Source organism: Rhinopithecus roxellana, chromosome 20 (assembly GCF_007565055.1).
Source record: "Rhinopithecus roxellana isolate Shanxi Qingling chromosome 20, ASM756505v1, whole genome shotgun sequence".
NCBI lineage: Eukaryota > Metazoa > Chordata > Mammalia > Primates > Cercopithecidae > Rhinopithecus > Rhinopithecus roxellana.
The window spans coordinates 73,967,985-73,994,308 of record NC_044568.1 but is presented as its reverse complement, the minus strand read 5'-3'; the positions used below and the strand labels follow the sequence as shown (position 1 = coordinate 73,994,308).

The 26,324-nt window shown below is 46.2% G+C and overlaps 1 protein-coding gene across 4 annotated transcripts in view; it reads left to right on the top strand.

Annotated features, from left to right (window-relative positions):
- The window catches only part of MYH11 (myosin heavy chain 11), a 156,061-nt gene that overhangs the window by 71,558 nt on the left and 58,179 nt on the right, over window positions 1–26,324 (top strand). For 2 of the 4 annotated variants that reach the window (XM_030925651.1, XM_030925653.1), the window contains exons 6-11: window positions 696–716; window positions 2,919–3,011; window positions 7,568–7,631; window positions 10,378–10,476; window positions 14,710–14,853; window positions 23,422–23,517. In XM_030925651.1, the coding sequence (XP_030781511.1) occupies window positions 696–716; window positions 2,919–3,011; window positions 7,568–7,631; window positions 10,378–10,476; window positions 14,710–14,853; window positions 23,422–23,517 (517 nt within the window). The remainder of the gene's footprint in view (window positions 1–695; window positions 717–2,918; window positions 3,012–7,567; window positions 7,632–10,377; window positions 10,477–14,709; window positions 14,854–23,421; window positions 23,518–26,324) is intronic. The other 2 variants (XM_030925652.1, XM_030925654.1) reach the window with 1 other exon arrangement.

The window sequence follows — 26,324 nt, the reverse complement described above, 5'->3', positions numbered from 1 at the left end:
GAACAACGGCTCCAAAGGCTGTGTGGCAGTTAAAATACAGTTTCCACTGCCTTCCCTTTCCCTAAAGAGTAAAAATAGGACATAATACTTTCTAACAACTCATCTTTTTCAAGGGCCTAGTATGTGCTACTTGTTTTGGCTGCATGTGTAAACACATCTCAGACATTGTCTCATTGGATACTGTTTTAAGGAGACTAATGTGACCCCAGTAATTATGAAAATCTTTGAAATGCCTGGATCTCTAAGAAATTAGAAAAAGGAGGGAATGGCTGAGCCATGGGGGCTCATGACTGTAATCTCAGTGCTCTGGGAGGCAAAGGCGGGAGGATGGTCTGAGCCCAGGAGTTCAGGACCAGTCTGGGTGACATAGTAAGACCCTGTCTGTACAAAAAAAAATAAAAATAAAAATAGAATTAGCCAGGCATGGTGTGCATGCCTGTAGTCTTAGCTACTTGGGAGGTTGAGGCAGGAGTATCGCCTGAGCCCAGGAGGTTGAGACTGCAGTGAGCTGTGATCGCATCCCTGCAGCTAAACAGAGAGAAAAAAAAACAGTATCAAGGAAAAGGAGCTGACCTGTCTGTCTTGGGGACTCCAGGCTGTTTGGGGGGATCAAAGTCATATAGTCTCCAGCCCCTGATGTCCATGTGATGGAAATAACACTGACATTTGTTTTATACTGTGTTGTTCAACCACAGCAAGGCCCATCTTTTGCCTACGTGAGTAACTGAGAGTGTTTTCCTGGTGTGTAGGGGAGGCACGGAGTGAATTTAGATCTGCATGATCCTGTTGCACCCACCAAGTCCTGTAGCTGGTGGTAGAAATGGGGTAGGCCTTGGAGTTTCACAACTCAAACAAGTAAATGCACCAAGATACCATCCTGTGGGTGTCTGATGCCAGGGCAGGGTGTGGGGGTGCATTTACCACCCACTGGACTCCTATTGGAATCCCCAGATTTGCGCTTCAGCCTGAAATGGATTTCTCCAGTTCAGAATGAACCCCTGCACCCTTCAAAGCATCCACTCCTGGTACCCCTGACTGGAACAACCTAGACAGAGACGTCTGTCCCATCTGGCTGAGTGTCTTAGGACTGTCAGGCACCAAAGCTTCCCTGGCTCAATGGACAGTCAATGGCACAGCTGTGGCATGCCTCCCTCTTTTCTCCCCGCCATCATCCCTAAGTTTCTTCCCCCAGACCTGTCCCTGGTGCACCAGTGTGTCCCTGTGCATGCGTGTGCAGTGCGTGTCTGTCTCTTGCATGCTGGTTGCTTGACTCAAGCCTCCAGAAACCGTCTTGGAGGTTGCGATGCACTAGCTTTGGTGGCGCGGTAAGGCCCCAGCTACGCAACGCATAACCTGGTCCTGCTTGGACCTGTGCCTATGAACTCATCTCTAACGCAGAGCTTGGGGGGCTGACATGTGGGTCCCAGCCTAGAAGAAACCCACGGGTGTCTTCCTCGGCTCCCAAAAAGATCATTCAATCCATCTTAGTTAGACCCCGGGTGACAGTGTTGCAGATCAGAAGGAGAAGTACAGTTCTTATTTGGGATCTGCTCTTGCGTGACCTTGGCCGAGTCAGTTAACTTCTCGGGGCCAGAGTTTCATCATCTATGAAATGAAGGGTTTGCACCAGGTCCCCCATTTAAAGCTCTCTTGCCAGGACTTTTCAACCTTACCTGCTAGAATCCCCATTCTAGAAAGGGAGTCTTTTTCAGAGACCATGGAGACCCCAAGTTTATGTGAACAAAAGTGATTCCTTTAGTCATCTTCCCACCAACAAAGAAACACGCACGGCGCTTCTCGTAAATTTCCACCAGTCTCAGCTGTGGTGATTCCGCTTGTGGCTGAGATTTTTATGCGAATGAGGCTTTTGCTTCATCTTTCTCTGGGAGCTACAAAAAGGAGGATGTGTGGACGAATAAAAACAGAAACAAATAGCAGCTTCCTGCTTTGTCCTGTAGACCAGGTACCCTGATGCCTTCCTGGCATGCAGAGGAACAAGGAGGAAGCCATGCCCGTCCTTGTCCCCTCTAGACACTTTCCCGGCTCCTGTCCAGCCCAGCCCTGCTGCCTGGAAAAATAAGGAAGGGAAGGCAGGAGGGAGATCAAGGAGAAAAACTCCCAGAATCCAGGGCCTGGAGGCTTCAGGGCCCATCTGCAGCCGCTATGTTTTAGGGCTAGGCCAAGAGCAGCTCCTCTGCTTTCCCAGCTTAACTTACCACATTGGCCCTTTCCTGCCATGATTAATCACGTGACTGCGTTTGTGCACATAGCCGGTGGGCTATGTACAGTCTCCGCTGCCTTTAACCCGATGAATGGAGCTCAGGCAACCTGCTTTGAAGCTTTATTCTGCAGTCTGCTAAGAGGATTCCTGGTGGGTTTTGTGCATTCCTTACTTGTCTTCTGTAGGAGACTTCAGAAAACCAGTCCTGAGAAAGGAAAAATTGCAGCTTAAAAAAATTGCACTAAAATAATCAGAAGGAGGATTGTAGTGGTTTAACTTGAAGAAGATTGCTTGTTAAACATAAACAGCAGAACAACTGCCATGTACAGTGGGGCAGGTGGTGCACTGCACAACTCTGTGGGGCACCATTCATCATGATGTAAATGACATCATCGGCATTGTACAAGGCAGTGGCTTTGAGTGGCAGTGATATTGTAGAGATGAGTAGGCCCTAGTCTTGAAAAAAGTGACCTTCCTAAGGAGTAGATGTCCTAGCTATGAGAGAGCTCAGACAGTTGCTTCTTTTCTTCTGAAATCCTCCTGTAAATCTGGACATTAGCATCGGGGTCTAAGAGGAGGTAGGAGATAGGAGAGAACCTGTGGGTTAAGGGCAGAGTTTTGTGACAACATCCATCCAAGGTAGAAATGTCAGAACCTAGGTTGCTTTCTCCAATAACTAGATGTGAATGAATTTTAGGGAGAGCTGGAAAAGCAGCTTCTACAAGCAAACCCGATTCTGGAGGCTTTCGGCAACGCCAAAACAGTCAAGAACGACAACTCCTCACGATTCGTAAGTAGCAAAGCCACGCGGGTTTTCCAGAAAAGGTTTGGTGTCATTTCCTGCCTGGGCTGCAGAGTGTCTGTGTGCGGAGGTGGGAGGGGCATCTGACCCTGGAGAGATGGACTGTACCTTACAATCTTGCGAGGGCTCCTGCCTCTCACACTCTCATTCATTCATTCATTCATTCATTTACTATTCACTCAACAAATACTGGAAGGGTGCAGTGGCTCACACCTGTAATCCCAGCACTTCGGGAGGCTGAGATGGGAGGATCACTTGAGCCTAGGGGTTCTAGACCAGCCTAGGCAAACAAACAAACCAGCCTAGATGGGGGGTCTAGGCAAACAAATAGACCCCCCATCTCTATTATTAAAATTTTAAAAATTATTTATTGAGCACGTGCTATGTGCTAGACCCTTACATCCAATACCATTTTATGTAGCAAAACATGAATTGAGTGCCAACTATGTACCACGCACACACCTTCTCCAAGAAATATTTAGTAAGTACCTACTCTGTGCAATTATTCTGGTAGGCACTTTTACATGTACCACCATTCTCTTTGTTTCTTTCTCATTTGCTGTTTTTATTAAGTGCCTGCTGTATACCAGGCACTGAGCGAGGCTCACAGGATTGTGATGAATAGTTCAGATATGGTTCCAGCCTTCACGAAGCTGGTTCTTCCAATTGAAGAACAGACAGTGAGTGAGGCAGGGGGTACTACCGTCCCACGCACACTCCCCCAGGCTCCAAAGCAAAAGGTTTTTGCCTGAGCCCAATGGGGGCAGGGGAACTCTGAAAGTGGGTGGTTGATGTTATGTAGACAAAAATGGTTTCATTGTACAAAAGAAGCTGTTGCCTCTCTGTAGGAGGGTCAGAAAGATATTTTAGTGAGAAAAGATGAAAGAAAAATTGCCTCTGCATTCCAGGGGGGGGGGTCTCTGAACTGTTGCTCACTGGGATGGGGTCCCGTGAAAGACTTTGCAGAAAGCTCTGCTCTGCTGAGCATATTCACATGGTGGTCCCTGACCCTGCGATCCCCAAGGCCCATTTTAGTAACAAACAATTACACAATGTCTCCTTTCCTCGCCCAAAATTAGAATCATAGATAGTATCACCTCCTACACAGGTTAGATGAATATACGTCAGCGTAATGCCCTAACTGTAATATGAAGAAGAAATAACATAAGACAATTCATTTAAAAAGTATGCATTTCAGGCCCGGCGAGGTGGCTCATGCCTGTAGTCCCAGTACTTTGGGAGACTGAGGTGGGCAGATCACTTGAGCTCAAGAGGTTGAGACCAACCTGGGCAACATGGAGAAACCCCATCTCTACAAAACTAAATAGATAAATAAATAAAATAAAGTGCATTTCAGCATGTCAGTGTTTGGGCCAGGCCACACAAACAGAAGACACAGTAAGAGACAGACACTTAGGTCTATCCACTGCGACAGCTACAAATACAAGGAAAAGGGTCAAGTTCAGGCACTGGTGATGTTGGGATGGGATTTTCTAGAATGGCAACTGACTCTCGGTGAAGCACTGAACCAAAAGCAATCTTCTCTAGAGTCACACAGATGGGATATTCTTATATTACAACAACATTTTAAACACTTTTTTTTTTTTTTTTTTTTTTTTTTTTTTTTTTTTTTTTTTGAGATGGAGTCTCGCTCTGTCGCCCGGACTGGAGTGCAGTGGCCAGATCTCAGCTCACTGCAAGCTCCGCCTCCCGAGTTTACGCCATTCTCCTGCCTCAGCCTCCCGAGTAGCTGGGACTACAGGCGCCCGCCACTTCGCCCGGCTAGTTTTTGTATTTTTAGTAGAGACGGGGTTTCACCGTGTTAGCCAGGATGGTCTCGATCTCCTGACCTCGTGATCCGCCCGTCTCGGCCTCCCAAAGTGCTGGGATTACAGGCTTGAGCCACCGCGCCCGGCCTTAAACACTTTTTAATGCTTTTATTTAAAAGCATAAAAATCTAAGCCGGGCACAGAGTGGCTCACACCTGTAAACCCAGCACTTTGGGAGGCTGAGGTGGGAAGATCACCTGAGGTCAGGAGTTTGAGACCAGCCTGGCCAACATGGTGAAACCCTGTCTCTATTAAAAATACAAAACTTAGCTGGGCGCGGTGACACACGCCTGTATTCCCAGTTACTTGGGAGGCTGAGGTGGGAGAATCGCTTGAACCTGGGGAGATGGAGGTTGCAGCGAGCCAAAGTCACACCACTGCACTCCAACCTGGGTGACAGAGTGAGACTCTGTCTCAAAAAAAAAAAAAAAGAAGAAAAGAAAAAAGCATAAAAATCTAAAGGCGTAAAGGTTAGGTTCTAAGTCTAGCTAATTACAAACAGATTTTTACCTCCATGAATATCAAGTGAGACATTGCAAGAGTCATAAGGGATATAGACAAGGATTGGTGTCAGAGACTCTCCTGATCATTGCAGGACTCCCAAAATATCCTTGGCCCCACTGTTCACTAACAACAATGGCCCCCACCATCATGTGACAAGTCAAATAATCTCTTCCACTGATTGCCAAAATCTCCATAGCAGATGTGCCGCCTCCACTGAGAAGCACTTTGTTTGCGTGTTACAATTCAGTGCAATGTTTCTAGCCCCATCATAAATGGAAGTAAGTGCAAGACAAATCCCTAAAAACATCCTCCACTCACTGGTGTCCCTGCCATCTTGAGAAGGAGAGTGAAGAAAGGCGCCTGGACCTTGCCTGTGACCAACCGGCTCTCCCTGGCTCCATTTGGGATATGGTCATCCCAAATCACTCTACTGCATGTTTCCCGATAGGGAAAGTTGGAAGGTTTTGTCAAGGACTGAGCAAGCCCTAGGGGATTGTGTCCACACATGCCAACACTTCCCACCACATTATGTCATGGTGGAGGAAATGGATGAAATCCTGTCTCGCCTATTGAGGAAACAGGAAAAGGGTTGATGCCAACAGATGGAGGATTGGATTCCATCCTTGGTTTCATGGCTTAGCTGAGGCAGGTAGATAGGGCCATCTTTGGAGATACTTGTTGAGCCTCTAGGACCAGGGACATGACCCATTCCTGCCTAAAGGACATCCTACACAGGGCCTGCTTGGGCATTGTGTCCAATGCGTACTCACCTGTCCCACAGAGAAGGTTTCATCCATAGTTGGATGATGTGGGTGCAGCCTGTTTTGGAGCAGGGTGGGGCTTGGGAAGGGAGTCCTTTCCAGCCCCTGAATATGGAAAAAGCTTCCTTCTGCTTAGGGCTCTACCTCTCAGGAGCAATGTCATGTTGGACAGTCACTTGATCTCTCTTAGTCTTAGTTTTGCCAGCTTTACAGTGGGGATAGTGGGCTGGGTATGGTAGTTTACTCCTGTAATCCCAGCACTTTGGGAGGCTGAGATGGGAGGATCGCTTGAGTGCAGGAATCTGAGACCAACCTGGGCAACACAGTGAGAACCTATCTGTACAAAAACTTTTTTTAAAATTAGTTGGGTATGGTGGTGCATGCCTGTAGTCCTAGCTGCTTGGGAGGCTGAGGTCATGGGGAAAAGGGGATTGCTTGAGCCCAGGAGTTCAAGATTACAGTGAGCTGTGATTTCACCCCTGCACCCCAGCCTGGGTGACAGAGCAAGACCTTGTCTCCAATAAATAAATAATTTTTTTTTTAATGTGGATAGCCGGCTGGGTGCGGTGGCTCATGCCTGTGATCCCAGCACTTTGGGGAGGCCGAGGCGGGCAGATCACAAGGTCAGGAGATCGAGACCATCCTGGCTAACACGGTGAAACCCCATCTCTACTAAAAATACAAAAAAATAGCCGGGCTTGGTGGCGGGTGCCTGTAGTCCCAGCTACTCGGGAGGCTGAGGCAGGAGAATGGCATGAACCCAGAAGGCGGAGCTTGCAGTGAGCTGAGATCATGACACTGCACTCCAGCCTGGGTGACAGAGCAAGACCTTGTCTCCAATAAATAAATAATTTTTTTTTTAAATGGGGATAGCCGGCTGGGCGCGGTGGCTCACGCCTGTAATCCCAGCACTTTGGGAGACGGAGGTGGGCGGATCACGAGGTCAGGATATCGAGACCATCCTGGCTAATGCGGTGAAACCCCGTCTCTACTAAAAATACAAAAATAGCCGGGCGTGGTGCTGGGTGCCTGTAGTCCCAGCTACTCAGGAGGCTGAGGCAGGAGAATGGCGTGAACCTGGAGGTGGAGCTTGCATTGAGCTGAGATCGCGCCACTGCACTCCAGCCTGGGCAACAGAGCGAGACTCCATCTCAAAAAAAAAAAAAAAATGGGGATAGCCGTGATGGACTATGGTCATTGCAAGAGCCAAATGAAATTGATCTGTGAACATGTTTTACACGTTCTGTTGCTGTTAGGCCTGGGGTGGTCTCAGCTCAGCAGATGTTGGTTCTGCCTGATGAGTTGACTCGTGGGGTTCTGAGTGTTTGCAAGAATCTCCCTGCCCCTCACTCCCCCATGCTCTGTAACATCTCCCTCCTGATTGCCCACCGCATGGGGTTAAAGGCTGAAGTTGGGCAGCAAAGCCTGAACTGTGTTTTCCTGTTGGCAGGGCAAATTCATCCGCATCAACTTCGACGTCACAGGTTACATCGTGGGAGCCAACATTGAGACCTGTATCCTTTCCCTGAGCCTGGGCCAAACGGGCACCCCGCCCCCTACCAACCTCCAGCCCAGAGGCTGGGAGAGTCCAGGAGCCACCCCTGTCTTTCCAGCCTCTTAGGTTTCTTCCAGAACAAATCTCCCCTTAACAGCAGGCATTGTGGTGTAGTGGTTATACATGTGTGGACCCGACCCCTGGTTTGAACCCCAAAGAAGCAGCCTAGCCTGCATGTGATGCTCAAATGACCTGTCCTTTAGCTGACTGACCTTGGGCTGGTTACTCCCCCTGTCTGTGCCTCATCAGCAAAATGGGGATGATAATGAATGGTACCTGCCTCATAGAAATGTGAGAATAGAGTGAGTGAACGGATATAAAGCTCTAGGTACCATGCAAGGTGCAGAATAAGGGCTGGCTACGTAGTGTCTCTTCTATGATCTTCACTTCATTCTTATTCAGCCACTGTCCGAAGCCAAATTCTGGACCTGTTAGCCTTTTAGAGACTTGGTCTGTGATTGGCTCCACTTCTTAGATAGGAAATTAATGAAAACAGAGTTTACGCAGAAGAACGCTGATGTCGCAAGGAACGAGTAGAGTGTCTCTTTCATGAATCTGAGTGGTGAAGTGGAGCCAAGTTAGAAATATCTGGACGTGGGGGAACAACCAGGTCTAGAGTTCAGTGACTGATCAGCCTCAGGAGCTTTGCAGGCGGCCCTAGAGCTCAAGGGTATGGTGTGTTCACAGCTTCCTGCGGACCACGTGCTTGGCAATGAATAGGGCCTGGGGGGCGACTTAGCTTCTTTCTGCACCTGAGGCCTGCTGGCAGCACCTAGTGGTCCCATTTGTCCACGTTATATGCCCTGGATAAGAGGGTGGGTTGTGGAGTGGCCTCCTCTCCACTGCACTTGTCTAAGCTGCGGGGATTTGGGGAAACCACTGAAGCTCTCTCAGTTTTGCCTCAGTAAAATGGGGGTGATCGCACCTACTTTGTGGAGCTGGTGCAGTGATTAAATGAAATAATATGCATAATAGTATGCACAGCCCTTGATACGGGGCGGGGCCCAAAGTGAGCATCTCATAGGTGGTGGTTATTGTGTTACTGTTAACGTTTTGTATGTTTCTACTTTAATCTGCCCAAACCAGCCAGGATTCCTGTCCTGCAGCTGGGAGGGCTGCCAGGCTTTGGTCAAGTCCAGAGCCAGGGCCCTCTTGTCCTGCAGCCTTGCACACACCTCTCAGCAGTTCATTTCCTGTGTTTAGAGCGAGCCCCAGGCATAGCGCTGTCCTTCAGGCCTCAGTCTTCCTTTTAGATCAGTGGTTCTGAAAGTATGTTTCCCAAACCAGCAGCATCAGCATCACTTGGGAGCTCTTTAGAAACACACATCTCAGCCGGGCACGGTGGCTCATGCCTGTAATCCCAGCACTTTGGGAGGCCGAGGCGGGCAGATCACTTGAGGTCAGGAGTTTGAGACTAGCCTGGCCAATGTGGTGAAACCCTGTCTCTACTAAAAATACAAAATTAGCCAGGCATGGTGGCATGCACCTGTAGTCCCAGCTACTCAGGAGGCTGAAGCAGGAGAATTGCTTAAAGCTGGGAGGCAGAGGTTGCAGTGAGCCAAGATTGCACCACTGCACTCCAGCCTGGGTGACAGAGCAAGACTCTGGCTCAAACATATACATGTGTGCGTGTTCCTGTGTGTGTATACATGTGTGTATACATTGTATATACGTGTATACACACACACACACACATTATATATATATATGAAATGCACACCTTAGACCCTGCCCCAGGTCTGCTGAATCAAATGTTGGAGGGTGGAGCCCAGCAAGCTGGGTTTGAATAAGCCCTCTAGGAATTTTGACGCACCATCAGAAAGTCTGAGAATCAGTGCTTTCCAGCTAGGACATGGGCTATGGTAGCCCAGGCACTGCTAGCTGGGTTTAGGACTTGAAGAAGACAAGGTCTGCGGATCCAGCCCCATCATCCCACACCATCACACTTAGTGCTGTGGAAATACACCCAGTACAGTAGCCCAGCCTCCCAGCTGTCCTCTTCCATCACCCCAGACCCTGTGATCTCCATGCCACCCTGCCCTGCCCTCCCCTCTGCTCTCCCTCCTGCCACCCTCCATGGCAGAGCAGCTCTCCTGAAATTAATTAGTATAGCGTGTTTATGGTCTCTCTCCCCTCCGTCCCATCAGACCCTACTCTTGGAACAGAGGGCATGGAAGACAGCTTTGCCACTTGCTAGCTGTATGATCTTGAGAAAGGACTTCCCTTCTCTGAACCTCAGTTTCCCCTTAATGAAAACACTAATAATAGTTGCACTTACTTCCTAGCATACTTTGTGAGGCTTCAGTGAGACAATGTATATCAATCGTTTCACACAGGAATGAATCATAAATCATAGAGGGTGTCATTATTTGCATTCTGTAATGTCTGAAGAAAGCTCATTTTAAAGAAAATTTGCTGGTGATGGCTGTTAGGGGAACATCTCATTACCATTACCATCTTCCTGGGGTCTTTCTATGCTTTCTCTTTTCACTCTATTCCCCTCCCTTCTTTCTGCATCTGAGGTCGGCTGGCAGCACCCAGTGGTTCCATTTGTCCACAGGGGCGATGGTCAAAGTTAGACATTACCGATCCCTGGGGCAGAACTGGAAAGTCATCCCGTGCGAATTGGGTATGATAGGGATGGAGGTGGAAGACCAGAAGAACACCCGCAGTATCCCCAGAATCCCTAACTCTCTCCAAACCAGATCTGCTAGAAAAATCACGGGCAATTCGCCAAGCCAGAGACGAGAGGACATTCCACATCTTTTACTACATGATTGCTGGAGCCAAGGAGAAGATGAAAAGTAAGTGACTAGCAATGACGTGTGATTGGATGGCTTGAGCCTTCCCTTTCATCAGAATCCGAGGTTAAGGGATTGGCTATAAAAACAGTCTGAGATCCTGCCAGAAAGGACCATGTCTGTGAGTGACAGATGAGCAGTTCTTCATCTCCTCCCAGTGAGTGAGTGTGGCTTTTGTTCAGTCATTCTCATTTACTGACCACCTACTATGTGACATAGTAGCCATCAACTCCAATTAGACATTAGATCATTAATGATTCATGTCTAATTAGACCAGAGAGGAGCAAGTCCAACTAGACACAATCTGTGTCTTCAAGGAAAGGGAGAAAGACATTTGCTTTACTTGTCAAATTTATAAAACTTGCAAGTATAAAAGATGCATTCTGGTTTTATAAGGAATTTGCAGGGCCAGTGGGGCTAAGCACTTTTCATTATACATGTTTTGCCAGTGACTTTGTAGAACAGGGGTCAAAACTTTTTCTGTAAAAGGCCAGATAATAAATCTTTAGGCTTTGCAGGCCACACAGCTTCTGTCACAGCTATTCAACTCTGCCATTGTAATGCAAAAGCAGCCACAGGCAATACATAAACCAAGAAGCACAAGCAACACATAAACCGAAGTATGCAGGCAACACTGTGTTACAATAAAACTTTATTTACAAAAACAGGCAGTGTGCAGAAGTTTGCCGACCTCTATTGTAGGGAAAAATGTTTTTTATGCAAATACAGTACACTGTACACCAGACTCCAGTAGGAAGTTATGAGTTCAGTTCTGGACATGCAGTTGTTTACTAACTCCTAAAAATATATACAAATCACATAGCTTAAAAAAGGAATGGATCAGTCACTACCTGTACATAGTAGAGTCTACATATTACTGATAAGTTTTAAGTCTGAAATTTTATGGGAACAATACAGACTTTGCTCCCCATCTCTTTTGTGGCCCAAGTGTAGTTATTTTGGTTAAGACAGTTACCAAAAGGATCTGTGTGAGCTCAGAACTTTGCTGTGTCGGAGTGTATTGCAGAGCTCAGCTATGGGCCTGGCACTTTCCATTATTTAAATTTCCAGGGTGGGGCGCAGTGGCTCATGCCTGTAATCCCACACTTTGGGAGGCAGAGGCAGGCGGATTACCTAAAGTCAGGAGTTTGAGACCAGCTTGGCCAAGATAGTGAAACCCTCTCTCCCCAAAAATACAAAAATTAGCCAGGTGTGGTGACTGGCGCCTGTAATCCCAGCTACTCGGGAGGCTGAGGCAGGAGAATCGCTTGAACCTAGAAGGTGGAGGCTGCAGTGAGCTGAGATTGCACCACTGCACTCCAGCCTGGGCGACAGAGTGAGACTCTGTCTCAAAAAAATAAAAACAAGTTTCCTTAATGGCTGGCTTTCTGGAACATAGGATATGAGGTGGAGCAATTTTTGATAAAGGGGGAATGCTGAATGTATGTTATATACCAGCAAACATGGTACATTAGCAGTTACAGTGCAGGACCCTGTGGAATGGGCCAGGGAAAAATGTTGACATTCCTCTTCCTTTTATTTGGCACCAAAGAAAACAGTTTGGCTGTCTGGTAACTTGGGTTCTAGTTTTGTGCTTTGCCTCTGGTCTTCCAGAAATGGGCAAGTATAGGACTCACAACTAAATTCCTGGGGGCCCTTTGTATTTTAGATGATAGAACTGGAAAGATGTTGGGCTTTTAGAAAGAACCAAATATTCCTAAATGCATCCGAACTCGGGATAATGAAGTCTTGGCAAAGACCTCAATCCTCGTGACTTGAATCAGGCATTTCAAGTTAATCCAAAAGTTTGAGTTAACTGGTGTCTTGGGTCAATTTAACCTCGAGTGTATCAAGCAGCTTCCAAGTGACTTGACCCATAAAAGACCTTTATTTTAAAAGAAAAATATCTTGCTGACGTCTTTCCAAAAGTATAACCAAATCCAACCTAATTAAAGATTGATCTGGAAGAGGATCCTTGATGTATTGGAGGGTATACTAAAAGCAAATGGTGCAGGAGAAAGAAAGGCAATTATAAAGTTGGGGGTCAGAGAGAAGCCGAACAACAACAAAGGAAATGTAATCATAGGATACAGTTTTACAGAGAATATCTAATTAATGTCATAATATAAACAGGGAGTTGGCAAACTGTTTTCACTAAAGGATCAGTAGTAAAAGTTTTAGACTTTAAGGACCAGATGGCCTCTGTTGCAACTACTCAGCTCTGTTGCCTAGTGAGAAAGCAGCCGTGAGGAATAAACAAGGACATCAGAGCAGCTGTGTTTCAATAAAACTTTATTTACAGAAACAACAGGGGACCGAATTTGCCAACCCATGATAATAAGCCTTATGTATTAATTCAACTAAAAATAGCTGGAGGTGGCTGGGCATAGTGGCTCACACCTGTAATCCCAGCACTTTGGGAGGCTGAGGCAGGTGGATCACCTGATGTCAGGAGTTTGAGACTACCTAGCCAACATGGTGAAATCCCATCTCTACTAAAAATACAACACATTAGCTAGGTGTGTTGGCGGGTGCCTGTAATCCCAGCTACTCGAGAGGCAGGAGAATTGCTTGAATCTGGGAAGCAGAGGTTGCAGTGAGCCAAGATCGCACCACTGCACTCCAGCCTGGGCAACAAGAGTGAAACTCCCTCTCAAAAAAAAAAAAAAAAAAAAAGGCTGGGGGAAAGGAAAGGTAGTGTAAGAAAGCTACATGTTTGCCTGCCGTAGCAGGAAGTCACTAGATACTATCTAAACTTGACATATCCAGAAATCGCCTATTACAGCGACTGTGCTTTGCCTCTGGTCTTCCAATAGGCCAAAAGCACCTATTTTGGCACCGAGGACTGGTTTCCTGGAAGGAAATTTTTCCACAGATTGGGTGGGCGGGGTGGCAGGGATGGTTTTGGGATGATTCAAGTGTATTACATTTACTGTGCACTTTATTATTACATTGTAATATGTAATGAAATAATTATACTACTCACTATAACGTAGAATCATTGGGAACTTGTTTTCCTGCGGTCTCACCGAGGGGTGATGGGGGACAGTGACAGATTATCAGGCATTAGAGTCTTATAAGGAGCACACAGGCGCAGTTCTCGATAGGGTTTGCGCTCCTATGAGAATCTAATGCTGCCGCTGATCTGATGGGAAATGGAGCTCAGGCAGTGATGCAAGCGATGGGCAGCGGCTGTAAATACAGATGACACTTCACTCGCTCACCTGCTGCTCACCTCCTGCTGCGTGGCCCAGTTCCTAACATGGACCGGTACTGGTCTATGGCCTGTGGGTTGGGGAACCCTTGGCCTATTATATATAATACATAATGGTATATACATTGTAATAGGTTAGTATATATAGCAAGCCTAGTCGACAGAGAGATAGTAATAACTGCCAGAAAAAAAGCAGCTAAAAGAGATAAAAAGCAGGTATTATAGAGTAAGGTAGGAATTGGAGAAGGGATGTGACTGGCGAATGCTATTTTTCATTATAAACCTTTAGTAGTAGTTGATTTTTAAAACTCATGTGCCTGTTTGAATTTGATAAAAATTTTAGAAATACGTGAATAAGGCCAGGTGTGGTGGCTCACGTCTGTAATCCCAGAACTTTGAGAGGTCGAGATGGGTGGATCACCTAAGGTCAGGAGTTCAAGACTAGTGTGGTCAACATGGTGAAACCCCATCTCTACTAAAAACACAAAAATTAGCCAGGCATGGTGGCGGGCGCCTGTAATCCCAGCTACTCAGGAGGTTGAGGCAGGAGAATTGCTTGAATCTGGGAAGAGGAGGTTGCAGTGAACTGAGATCACACCACTGCACTCCAGCCTGGATGACAGAGTAAGACTCCGTCTCAAAGAAAAAAAAAATGAGTAAAGGTCAATCTAACTCTTCTGACAGCTTTGTCTCTGAAGGCAGGGTGCCTCTGGACAATTGAGGTAAAGGCATCCCTTCCTCCAGGCAGATGCAACTTCGTGCCAGGGATTCTGGCTTAGCAAGCAGAACCAAGGCTGGATATCAGCTGCAGTCACTGGAGCAGTATACAACCTGCACCACTGTGCAAGGCTGGCAGTTGTTGGTATGGTTGTCTACATGATGATGTACGAGGGTTTTAAACGGTCCAAGCCTTGAGAAAGGGAAAGGAATTATGATGGCCCAGACCCTTGACCAGATCTCCATCTCCTGTTGAAATTAGAAGTGTGTCTTTTTGACCCTGACCCCTCTTCCTCTCCTTCTAGATGACTTGCTTTTGGAGGGCTTCAACAACTACACCTTCCTCTCCAATGGCTTTGTGCCCATCCCAGCAGCCCAGGATGATGAGATGTTCCAGGAAACCTTGGAGGCCATGGCGATCATGGGTTTCAGCGAGGAGGAGCAGCTATGTAAGCCTCATACCTTGAATCTGGAGGGTAGCCTGCCTGGGTACCAATGGAACCTGTTAAGAATTCTTCTCTGGTCAGGACAGATTTCTGCTCTCTGAATTCCCCACTTTCCATTAAAAAAAAAAAAAAAAAGGAGAAAAATGAATTTCATTCTAGGTGGTTTATTTGTGTTTTGTGTTGTAGAAAAGTGGCTGTATAACTAGGACTCTTTTAGTTGCAAGTAACTCAAGCTGGCTTAAACCAAAGGGAAAGTGACTAACTCACAATGTTGAAAAATTCAGGGAGGTTGGGCGCAGTGGCTCAGGCCTGTAAACTCAGCGCTTTGGGAGGCCAAGGTGGGCAGATCACTTTAGGTCAGGAGTTCGAGACCAACCTGGTCAATATGGTGAAACCCTGTCTCTACTAAAAATACAAAAAAATTAGCCAGGGATGGTGGTGCACACTTGTAGTCCTAGCTACTCGAGAGGCTGAGGTGGGAGGATTGCTTGAACCCAGAAGGCAGAGGTTGCAGTGAGCCAAGATCATGCCACTCCACTCCAGCTTGGAAGATGGAGCTAGACACCATCTAAAAAAAAAAGTTCAGGAATTCAAGCTGCAGGTACAGTGAGATCTAGGTGCTCAAAAGATTTTTCTAGAACCTAATTTGTCTTCTATCTCTCTCTTGACTACATTGTCTCTCTATAGGATGCAGTTTGTTGACAGCGACATGGCTGGGTTCCAGCCCTTAAATTCTTTGAGTTTATGTCTAAAGAACAGAGTAGATTCCCGGCTTAAGTTCCTGAATGGAGTATCATTGACTCTGATTGGTTGATATGCACATTCCTGAGCTATGCAGCATAGGCAGGGTTGTGGAAAGCACAGGGTGGTTTCACTATGGTCCCTAAGAATGGCTTCTTGGAGCTGAAGATAGAGATGTTGGCCTCATCAGGAACATGTGGGCAGGGTTTAGGGGAGGGGGAGTGATCGAGGCAGTGGTTTTACTCAGGCTCTTCCTGGAGGGGTTGCTTTGGTGATCGATTGATATTGATCAAAATCTTCTAACCAATAGCCAAGAAACATACTGGGTCTTGAGAACAGGACAGCTCAGAAAGAAATTCTTGGTCAGGACACTGTGTTTCCAGAAACACTTTTCCTTCTGGGTTAGATGTGCCTCAGTGTTCAAGGTTAATCTCTTTTGGGAATACCAGGACAGAATTGTGGAAAGTTTCCCCTCCTTCCCACGCCTACGCCCGTTTGGAGCCCCAGAATAGCACTGAGGTTGCTGAAATGCTGCATATGGGGAGGGGCAGCTCCTCCGAAGATAACTTGGGGTCTAAAAAAATAAGACTCTATGGGTCAGTTGACAAATGGATGGTGTGTGTGGGTCTTGGCCAGGGTCCCACATCAGAATCTAGTGCTGATAGCTTCCTTGTCTGAATGACATAGGCTCTCCAAGAATGATTCATTTTATTTAGGACAGGGGTCGGTTTTGCTTCTGATCTTGCTTTTAAATAACAATGAACAGTGGTTAAGTATTTGTTGTGTGCCAGACATTTACTAAATCCTTTTTTCTTAATGTACTAGACTGTTCAGTATAGTTTTATTTAAATAATAAAAAGCTGGAACAGGCTGGGCACAGTGGCTCATGCCTGTAATCCCAGCATTTTGAGACACTGAGGCAGGAGGATTACTTGAGCCCAGGAGTTCGAGACCAGCCTGGACAACATAGTGAGACTCTGTCTCTACAAAAAAATAAAGACAACAGAAAAAAAAACTGAAACAAAATAAAATAGGTTGATTGATATAAAGTTTATTAAATTGTCTATTCTTGTGAAAGAAAACAATGAGATCATTTAAACTGTGTTTTGTGGCCGGGCGCGGTGGCTCACGCCTGTAATCCCAGCACTTTGGGAGGCCGAGACAGGCGGATCACGAGGTCAGGAAATCGAGACCATCCTGGCTAACACGGTGAAACCCCGTCTCTACTAAAAATACAAAAAAACTAGCCAGGCATAGTGGCGGGCACCTGTAGTCCCAGCTACTCGGGAGGCTGAGGCAGGAGAATGGCGTGAATCCGGGAGGCGGAGCTTGCAGTGAGCCGAGATCGCGCCACCGCACTCCAGCCTGGGCGACTGAGCAAGACTCCGTCTCAAATAATAATAATAATGATAATAATAATAATAATAAATAAATAAATTGTGTTTTGTTGGGCATGGTGGCTCACGCCTGTAATTCCAGCACTTTGAGAGGCCAAGGCAGGCAGATCACTTGAGGTCGAGTTTGAGACCAACCTGGGCAACATGGCAAGACTCCTTCTCTACAAATAATACAAAAAATTAACCAGGTGTGGTGGTGCACATCTGTAGTCCCAGCTGCTTAGGGGACTGAGGCAGGAAGATCACTTGAGCGCAGGAGGTCAAAGCTGCAGTGAGCTGAGATCACGCCACTCTGTCACCTAGGCTGGAGTACAGTGGCGCAATCTCAGCACCCTGCACCCTCTGCCTTGCAGGCTCAAGCAGTCCTCCCACCTCAGCCTCTCAAGTCATGGAGACTATAGGCATGTGCTACCATGCCTGGCTAATTTTTGATTTTAGGGTTTTTGTTCTGTTTTGTTTGAGATGGAGGCTTGCTATTGTCACCCAGGCTGGAGTGCAGTGGCACGACCTCGGCTCACTGCAACCTCTGCCTCCCGGGTTCAAGCAATTCTCCTGGCTCAGCCTCCCGAGTAGCTGGGATTACAGGCGCCTATCACCATGCCCCGCTAATTTTTTGTGTATTTTTATTGGAGACTAGGTCTCACCATGTTGGCCAGGCTGGTTTTAAACTCCTGACCTCAGATGATCCACCCGTCTTGGCCTCCCAAAGTGCTGGGATTGCAGGCATCAGCCACCGTGCCTGACCTGGGGTTTTTTTGGTTTGGTTTGGTTTGGTTTGGTTTGGTTTGGTTTGGTGTTTGGAGGGGTGAGTAGAGACAAGACTTCACCATGTTATCCAGTATTCTCTAGTCTTGAACTCCTGGGCTCAATCAGCCCGCCTTGACCTCCCAAAGTGCTGGGATTACAGGCGTGAGCCATCATGCCCAGCCCCCAGTGTTCTCAGTGGACATTGGCACTTGCCAATTTCCCCTTTAACCACAGAGACCAGACCCCAGGCCCAGCACCTTCAGCAGGCCTAAGCATCTAGCTAGAATTTGGTAATACTGTTTTCCTTGTATTTATATTTATAACTGCCATCTATTTATGGCAAGTGAAGATTATTTTTCACTTAAGATAGAGAAAGTTTCCTATTAAAATAAATGTAAGGAAAGAGAAGGAGGTAAATTTAAAGAAAATGGTTAAGCAAATAATGGAGCAGATGGTACACAGAGCAAGCATTCAGATGATGGCATGCAAATAACCAACTCTCATGGGAACCAATTTAGTCCCAAATGTACACCAACCCCATTTATAAACTAAGGGCTACTTCCAAACCTTCCATTAAGGGGCCTATGGAGAAGTGGGTGGGTCAGGCTCCAGGCTGGAGCTTCTCGAGGCTCCAGGTGAACAGGGGAGACCAGGATTTTCCCCACCACATTGGGTTCTACAGCCTTGAACTCCTGGGCTCAAGATATCCTCATGCGCCACCATGCCTAATTTTTTTTTTTTTTTGAGATGGAGTCTCACTCTGTCGCCCAGGCTGGAGTGCAGTGGCTCGATCTTGGCTCACTGCAAGCTCCGCCTCCCACGTTCACGCCATTCTCCCTCCTCAGCCTCCGAGTAGCTGGGACTGCAGGTGCCCACCACCACGCCTGGATAATTTTGTTTTTGTATTTTTAGTAGAGATGGGGTTTCACCGTGTTAACAAGGATGGTATCGATCTCCTGACCTTGTGATCTGCCCACCTCAGCCTCCCAAAGTGCTGGGATTACAGGTGTGAGCCACCACGCCCAGCCCATGCCTGGCTAATTTTTAAATTTTTTGTAGAGACAGGGTCTTGCTATGTTGTCCAGGCTGGCCTTGAACTCCTAGCCTCAAGCAATCCACTTGCCTCAGCCTCCCAAATCCTTGGGATTACAGCCATGAGCCACCATGCCTGGCCTGGTTAAACTGTTTCTAACATATTAGAAAAAGCACCTAATTTTTAAGATAAAAAATAAAATCACCTAAATCTTCCATCCTGTGTACCCCTGGTGGTACACATGTCTGGTGTTGGAAAGCCCTGTTTCCTATTCCTCAGTAAGAAGAGAGGTGTAAGGCCACTGTAAAAAATGAGCACAAATTTGATGTCTTAAAACAACAGGAATTTATTCTCTCCCAGTTCTGGAGGCCAGGGTTCTGAAATCAAGGTGTCATCAGGAGCCGGGCATAATGGCTCATGCCTGTAATCCCAGCACTTTGGGAGGCCGAGGTGAGAGGATCATTTGAGGCCAGGCATTCAAGACCAGTCTGGGCAATATAGCAAGACCCCTTATCTACTAAAAATTAAAAAAAAATTTTTTTTTTTTAAGAGATAAGATGTTGGCAGGGGTTGTTCCTTCTGGAGGCCCCGAGGGAGATCTGTTCCTTGCCTCTGTCCTGGCTTCTGGTGGCTCTGGCTGTTCCTGGCTTTTCCTTGGCTTGTCTCACTCCAGTCTCTGCCTCCTCCTTCATGTGGCGTTCTACTCTGTGGATCTTCTCTTCTGTCCATCATAAAGACACTTGACATTAAATGTAGGGCCCACCAGGTTAATCCGAGATGACCTCATTTTGAGATCTTTTACTTGATTCCATCTGCAAAGACCTTTTTTTTCCGAATTAGGCCACATTCAGGCTGGACATGGTGGCTCACGCCTGTAATCCCAGCTCTCAGGGAGGCAGAGGCAGGAGGAGAGCTTGAGCCCAGGAGTTCGAGACCTGCCTGGGTAATATAGTGAGACCCCATTCCCCACAAAAAGGAAAAAAAAAAAATAAGTGTTACCCCCCCCAAATTAGGCCATATTCACAGGTTCCAGGTGGCCATATTCACAGGTTCCAGGTGGATGTATTTTAGAAGGACCAACATTCAACCTAATATAGGTGGCTTCCGCTCTTTACCACCTACTGGCCTACTGGGTCAGGCCCTTGCTCAGCATCTTACAGGACCTAAACTTCATGAAGTAGATACTACTGTTACCATCTCCATTTTGCAGATAGGGAAACTGAGGCTCATGGGACTTATTGAGATGCATGTAGAGTCTCTATCCTCTATCCATTCATGATTCATCCATCCATCCATCCATCCTCTATTCATCCATCTATCCTCAACTCATCCTTCCATCCCCCATCCATCCATCCATCCATCACCCATCCATCCATCCATCTACCCACCCATCCATTCATCCATGAACTCATCCTCTATACATTTATTCATTCATTCGTCCATCCCCCCTCCATCTGCCATCCATCCATTTCCCTCCCTCCCCATGTGTATCTGGACTCTGAACTAGGCTTTGGAAATTCAAAGATGATGAGATTTATAAGAAGCAAAGCTGGGATTTGAACTCAGGACTGTCTAACTGCAGAATGCGTGCTTTGCACCAGTGCAACAGGATGCCGCCAGCCGTCACCGACCTTGCTGTATTGTGTCTCCTCACTGGTTTACTTGTTTGCTGTCTGCTAACTCTGCCCCAAGGTTCATCTCTTATGGCCTGGGAGTGGTGGCGTTCTTTTTTCATTTCTGGAATTACGTTACCTATACCAGAAAGTGCAAACTATTGGCTCCTGAACCCACAGGAGAGATCGGCCACTACAACCTTCAAAATTTTAAAAAATTGGTTCCTAAAGTTTAAATATGGGTAGGCGGGGCACTGTGGCCTATAATCCCAGCACTATGGGAGGCCAAGGCACATGGATCACTTGAGGTCAGGAGTTTGAGACCAGTCTGGCCAACATGATGAAACCCCATCTCTCCTAAAAATAGAAAAATTAGCCGGGTGTGGTGTCACATGCCTGTAATCCCAGCTAGTCTGGAGGCTGAGGCAGGAGAATTTCCCTGAACCCGGGAAGTGCGGAGGTTGCAGTGAGCCGAGATTGTACCAATGCACTCCAACCTGGGTGACAGAGCAAGACTCCGTCTCAAAAGAAAAAACAAAACAAAACAAAAAAACTCTGGGTAGACTTCACATAAAAACTCTGGCTTTCCATGATCTGGAAAAATCAGAAGTTCTAGCAATACTGGGCTATGACGGAGTAGCTGCTGGCCCCTTCAGATGGGTTTGTGGCCTCCTTGGGTCCCCACAGTCCTCCTTAGTTGGCTTTGTTCATGTAGACCAGTGGTTTTCTCCAGAGATGAGTTTGCCTCCCAGGGGACATTTAGTAGTGTCTGACGACATCTGTGGTTGTCACAACTCTGGTGGGGTAACCACCACTGACATCTAGTGGTTAGAGATCAGGGATGCTACTAAACCTCCCATGACGCCCAGGACAGCTCCCCGCAATAGAGAATTATCTGGCCCCGAATTTCTGCAGTGACAAGATTGAGAAACCCTGAGTTGGCCGGCTCGCCTGGGCTGTGCAGGCATTTCAGCAATCTTTACTTTAAACTTACACTTTTAAAACTGTGAGTACAACTCTTCATAGTTTACAAATGCTCTTTCATAGATGTTATGGTTAAAAGGAAGTGTCTTTCCAAGTCCTGTCAACAGCAGCTTCATTCATTTTGGGTAGAAGGCTTTCTGCCTTAGTGAGTGGGAGCAAATGGGTGGGTGGTCAGCAGCTGGGTCCTTTTGCTTAGCTGGGCCAAGGACTCCATGGTGTGAGAATAGCTGTTGTTATGGGTCTTGTAATGTCTGGTTTGGCCTGAGGAACCACAGAAGTCTGGGATCTCTAAGCTTTGTTCCTGGAACACGGTGACTGATTTGAAGCCAGAACTCTGGGTGATTTGTACCTGAGTTAAGCTAAGCCAAGAATTTGCATTAATCATCATCCATTCTCCATCCATCCATCCATCCATCCATCTACCATCCATCCATCTGTCATCCATCTATCATCTATCCATCCATCCATTCATCCATCCATCATCCATCCATCAGTCCTCTATCCGTTCGTCCATCCATCATCCATCAGTTCTCTATCCATCTATCCATCACCCATCCATCCATCCTCTGTCCATTCCATCTATCCATCCATCCTCTATCCATCCAGCTATCCATCCATCCATCATCCATCTATCCTCTATCCATGCATTATTCATCCATCAGTCCATCCTGTATTCATCCATCTATCCTCTACTCATCCATCCATCATTCACCCATTCATCAACACACCCATCCATTCCTCCATCCATTCATCCATGAACCCATCCTCTATCCATTTATTCATTCATTAATTCATCCATCCATCCACCTTCCACCTACCATCCATCCATCTCTCCCTCCCTACCATGTGTATCAGGACCCTGGACTAGGCTTTGGAAATTCAAAGATGATAAGGGCAGGCCTCTCACTCTCCAGAAACTCATGGTCTTGTGGGGATTTCAGACATAGAAACTATTTTAACAGTAACATGTGCTAAGTATGGAGTCAGAGAGGTTCCAAGTATCTTGGGAACACAGTGTTTTTGTTTGGAGACACCTGGACAACTAGTAAAAACAAATGTATATTTTCTTCATCCCAACATGGGCATCTTGTACACCCAGCAGAGTATGTAAGAAGCACAGGGTTTTTATTTCAAAAAGCCTTTTACTGATGTAGATTTACATGTAGAAAATTGTGTATGCCATAGCGTGCGTGCAAAGAATTATTATAAACTGAACACGTCGGTGTAACTAGAATCCATTCTAAATAAGAAAATGCCACCAGCCCCGCAGAAGCTCCCACATGCACCTTCTCGGAGCTCCCCTCAATTAAGGATAATTAATATCCTGACTTCTAACAACATCGATTAGTTTTACCTCTTCTTGGATGGACTGTCAATATATGGACTTAGGCAGTACATTCTTGTTTCCGTCTGTCTTCTTTTGTTCAGTGTTTGTGTCTGGAAGATACATCAGGGGTGTTTTTGTTTTAGAGACAGGATCTCCCTACATTGCCCAGGCTGTCTCAAACTCCTGGCCTCAAACAATTCTCCCACCTCAGCCTCCCAAAGTGCTGGGGTCACAGGCATAGGTCACCATGCTGGCCCCAATACATCAGTTTTGTTTTTTGGTGGTTGTAGTTCATTCATTCTCACTGTTCTGTGGCAGGGGTTGCTAACGCATTTTCTGTAAAGCGTCAGATAGCAAATTCTTTAGCCTTTGTGGGCCAGAGGATCCCTGTTGCAACTCTTTAACTCTGCCATCATAGCATGCAAATAGTCATAAACAATATGTAAATGAATGAGTATAGCTGTGTTCCAATAATACTTTATTTATAATAGTAAACAGTGGGCCAGATTTGGTCCATGGGCTATAATTTGCCAGTCCCTGCTGTGTGGTATTCCATTGTAATGCAAGGTTTTAAGCAACCATATGAAAATATTGAGCTCAGAATTTAGTTTCTTCGGAGGAAATACGATGTAGGCTGGCTCTGGGTCCCCAGTGGCTTTAGGCTCCAAAACTCCAGGGTACTTTGGCTTTGACCTTTGTGTCTGCTCTGCTCTTCTCTCCCCACCTCAGCCATATTGAAGGTGGTATCATCGGTCCTACAGCTTGGAAATATCGTCTTCAAGAAGGAAAGAAACACAGACCAGGCATCCATGCCAGATAACACAGGTACTTGCCACCTTTTCCCAATAGCCAATGACTTTGGGGTTGCAGGGGGTGGGGAGGGTAACATTTAACCATTGGTTATTTTTCAAGGTGAAGGGATCTGAGATTTTAACAACAGTTGGACTAGGTTCTTATCACTCATTTTTCTTTTTGCAGACTTTTCACTGCTCAAGACCCTATGTGGAAAGTTCTTGAATCGGAGTGCAGGGATTTAAAACAAACAAACAAACAAACAAACCTAATAGTTTTATTTGTTCTTTTTTTAAAATACAAAATTTTACAACTTTTAATAGAGACGAGGTCTCGCTGTGTTGCCCAGGCTGATCTTGAACTCCTGAGTCCAAGTGATCCTCCCACCTTGGCCTCCCAAAATGCTGGGATTATAGGCAAGAGTCATCACATCCCGCCCCTAATAGTGACCAGACAAGATCCTGAGGGACCATCTATTCTAAAATACTCCACTTAATTGTTTTGTTAAAGAAATATTTCTCAAGGCCTGCAATATGCCACTGGGATACAGCAGGAAATGACACAAGAATAGCTCTTCTTACTGTATCTGTGGTCTTCCTGGGGAGACAGATCTCAATTGCCCTGAGAATTAGGGGTACCGGATAAAATACAGGATGTCCAGATACATTTCAATTTTAGGTAGACAACAAACCTTTTTTTAAATTTTAAGTATGTCCCTTGTAACATTGAAACCATGATTATACCAAAAAAGTATTCTTGTTTATCTGAAATTCAGGTTTAACTGAGCATCCTGTAATTGTCCCCCTAAATCTGATAAACCTACCCACAAAGAAATAGTATTTTGTGTTTTGAGAAGCTGGCACGCTACCACCATGCTTGTTGGTGGCTGAGCTGAGAGCAAAACTTAGGTTTCTTATCTCCCAGCCCAGGCTGTATATTGCGTTGCTTTTACCACTCCCTAGAGCCCACCTTGATCAAACCTTTTGCAACCACTTACTGGGTTTCCCTCACCCACTGCCTAGACAGAGCCAATTAATCAAGACAGGGGAATGGAGATAGAGAAAGAGTAATTCATGCAGAGCCGGCTGCATGGGAGAGCAGAGTTTTATTATTACTCAAATCAATCTCCTTGAGCATTCAGGGATCACAGTTTTTAAGCATTATGTGGTTAGGAGGAGGCCAGTGAGTTGGGGTTGCTGATTGGTTGGGTCAGAGATGAAATCACAGGGAGTCGAAGCTGTCCTCTTGCCCTGAGTCAGTTCCTGGACAGAGGCCATCAGATCAGATGAGCCAGTTTCTTGATCTGGGTGGTGTCAGCTGATCCACCTGGTGCCAGGGTCTGCAAAATATCACAAGTACTGATGTTAGATTTTACATTAGTGATGTTATCCCCAGGAGCAATTTAGGGAGGGTCAGACTCTTGTAGCCTCCAGTTACAGAACTCCTAAACCATAATTTTTAATATTTGGGCTAACTTGTTATTCCTACAAAGGCAGTCTACTCCCCAGGCAAGAAGGTTTGTTTTGGGAAAGGGTTCTTGTGTTTTAAACTATAAACTAAGAGGCCGGGCGTGGTGGCTCATGCCTGTAATCCCAGCACTTTGGGAGGCCGAAGCGGGTGGATCACTTGAAGTTAGGAGTTCAAGACCAGCCTGGCCAACATGGTGAAAACCCATCTCTACTAAAAATACAAAAATTAGCTGGGCGTGGTAGCGGGCACCTGTAATCCCAGCTACTCAGGAGGCTGAGGCAGGATAATTGCTTGAACCCAGGAGGTGGAGATTGCAGTGAACCAAGATTGTGCCACTATGCTCCAGCCTGGATGACGTAATGAGACCCTGTCTCAATAAATAAATAAATAAACAAACAAACTATAAACTAAGTTCATCCCAAAGTTAGTTCAGCTTACATCCAGGAATCGTTCAGTGGAGCTTGGAGGTTAGAAGCAAGATGGACTTGGTTAGGTCAGATCCTGTTCAGTGTCTCAGTTATAATTTTGCAGTGGCAGTTTCATTCTCAGGTGTTTGTTATGTATTAGAGTCCCTAAATCTGGCAAATTAACAGAATCCAGATGCCAAGGAAAGACCTCAGGGAAAGAGAAATGAAAAAGCACTCTTGCCAAGAGATGGGGAAAAAAATCCTAAAATCACTGTATTTACTCTGCCTTGCACATGCAAAGCAGCATGTAACGCTATTTTCACGTTAAGGGACCAGCTAGTGGTCGCACCACTGTGCTCCAGCCTGGCGACACAGGAAGATTGCATTTCAAAAAAAAAAAAAAAAAATTTAGGTTGATTCTAGCATTTTGCTATTGCAAACACATATCCTGGAAGGGTGAAACAAATATTTATTGAATAGTAACTATTCAATAAATGTTACTATTAGTAACTATTTAATACTTACTAAGTATTAAATAAATCTCAGGGGCCAGTGGCTCACACCTGTAATCCCAGCACGTGGGGAGGCCGAGGTGGGTGGATTGCCTGAGTTCAGGACTTCAAGACCAGCCTGGGCAACATGGTAAAACTCCATCTCTACTAAAATACAAAAGAAATTAGCTGAGTGTGGTGGCGGGCACCTATAATCCCAGCTGCTTGGGAGGCTGAGGCAGAAGAATTGCTTGAACCCGGGAGGCAGAGGTTGTAGTGAGCTGAGATCGCACCACTGCACTCCAGTCTGGGTGACATAGCAAGACTCCATCTCCAAAAAAATAAATAAATCTCTCTCTCTCCCCCCCCCCCCACCCCCCACTCCCCCCACCCAACCCCCCTCTCTCAGGGACTTTACATATTTTACCTTATTTAGTCCTGGTTACCAACAAGGTACTGAAGAGCTGACCCT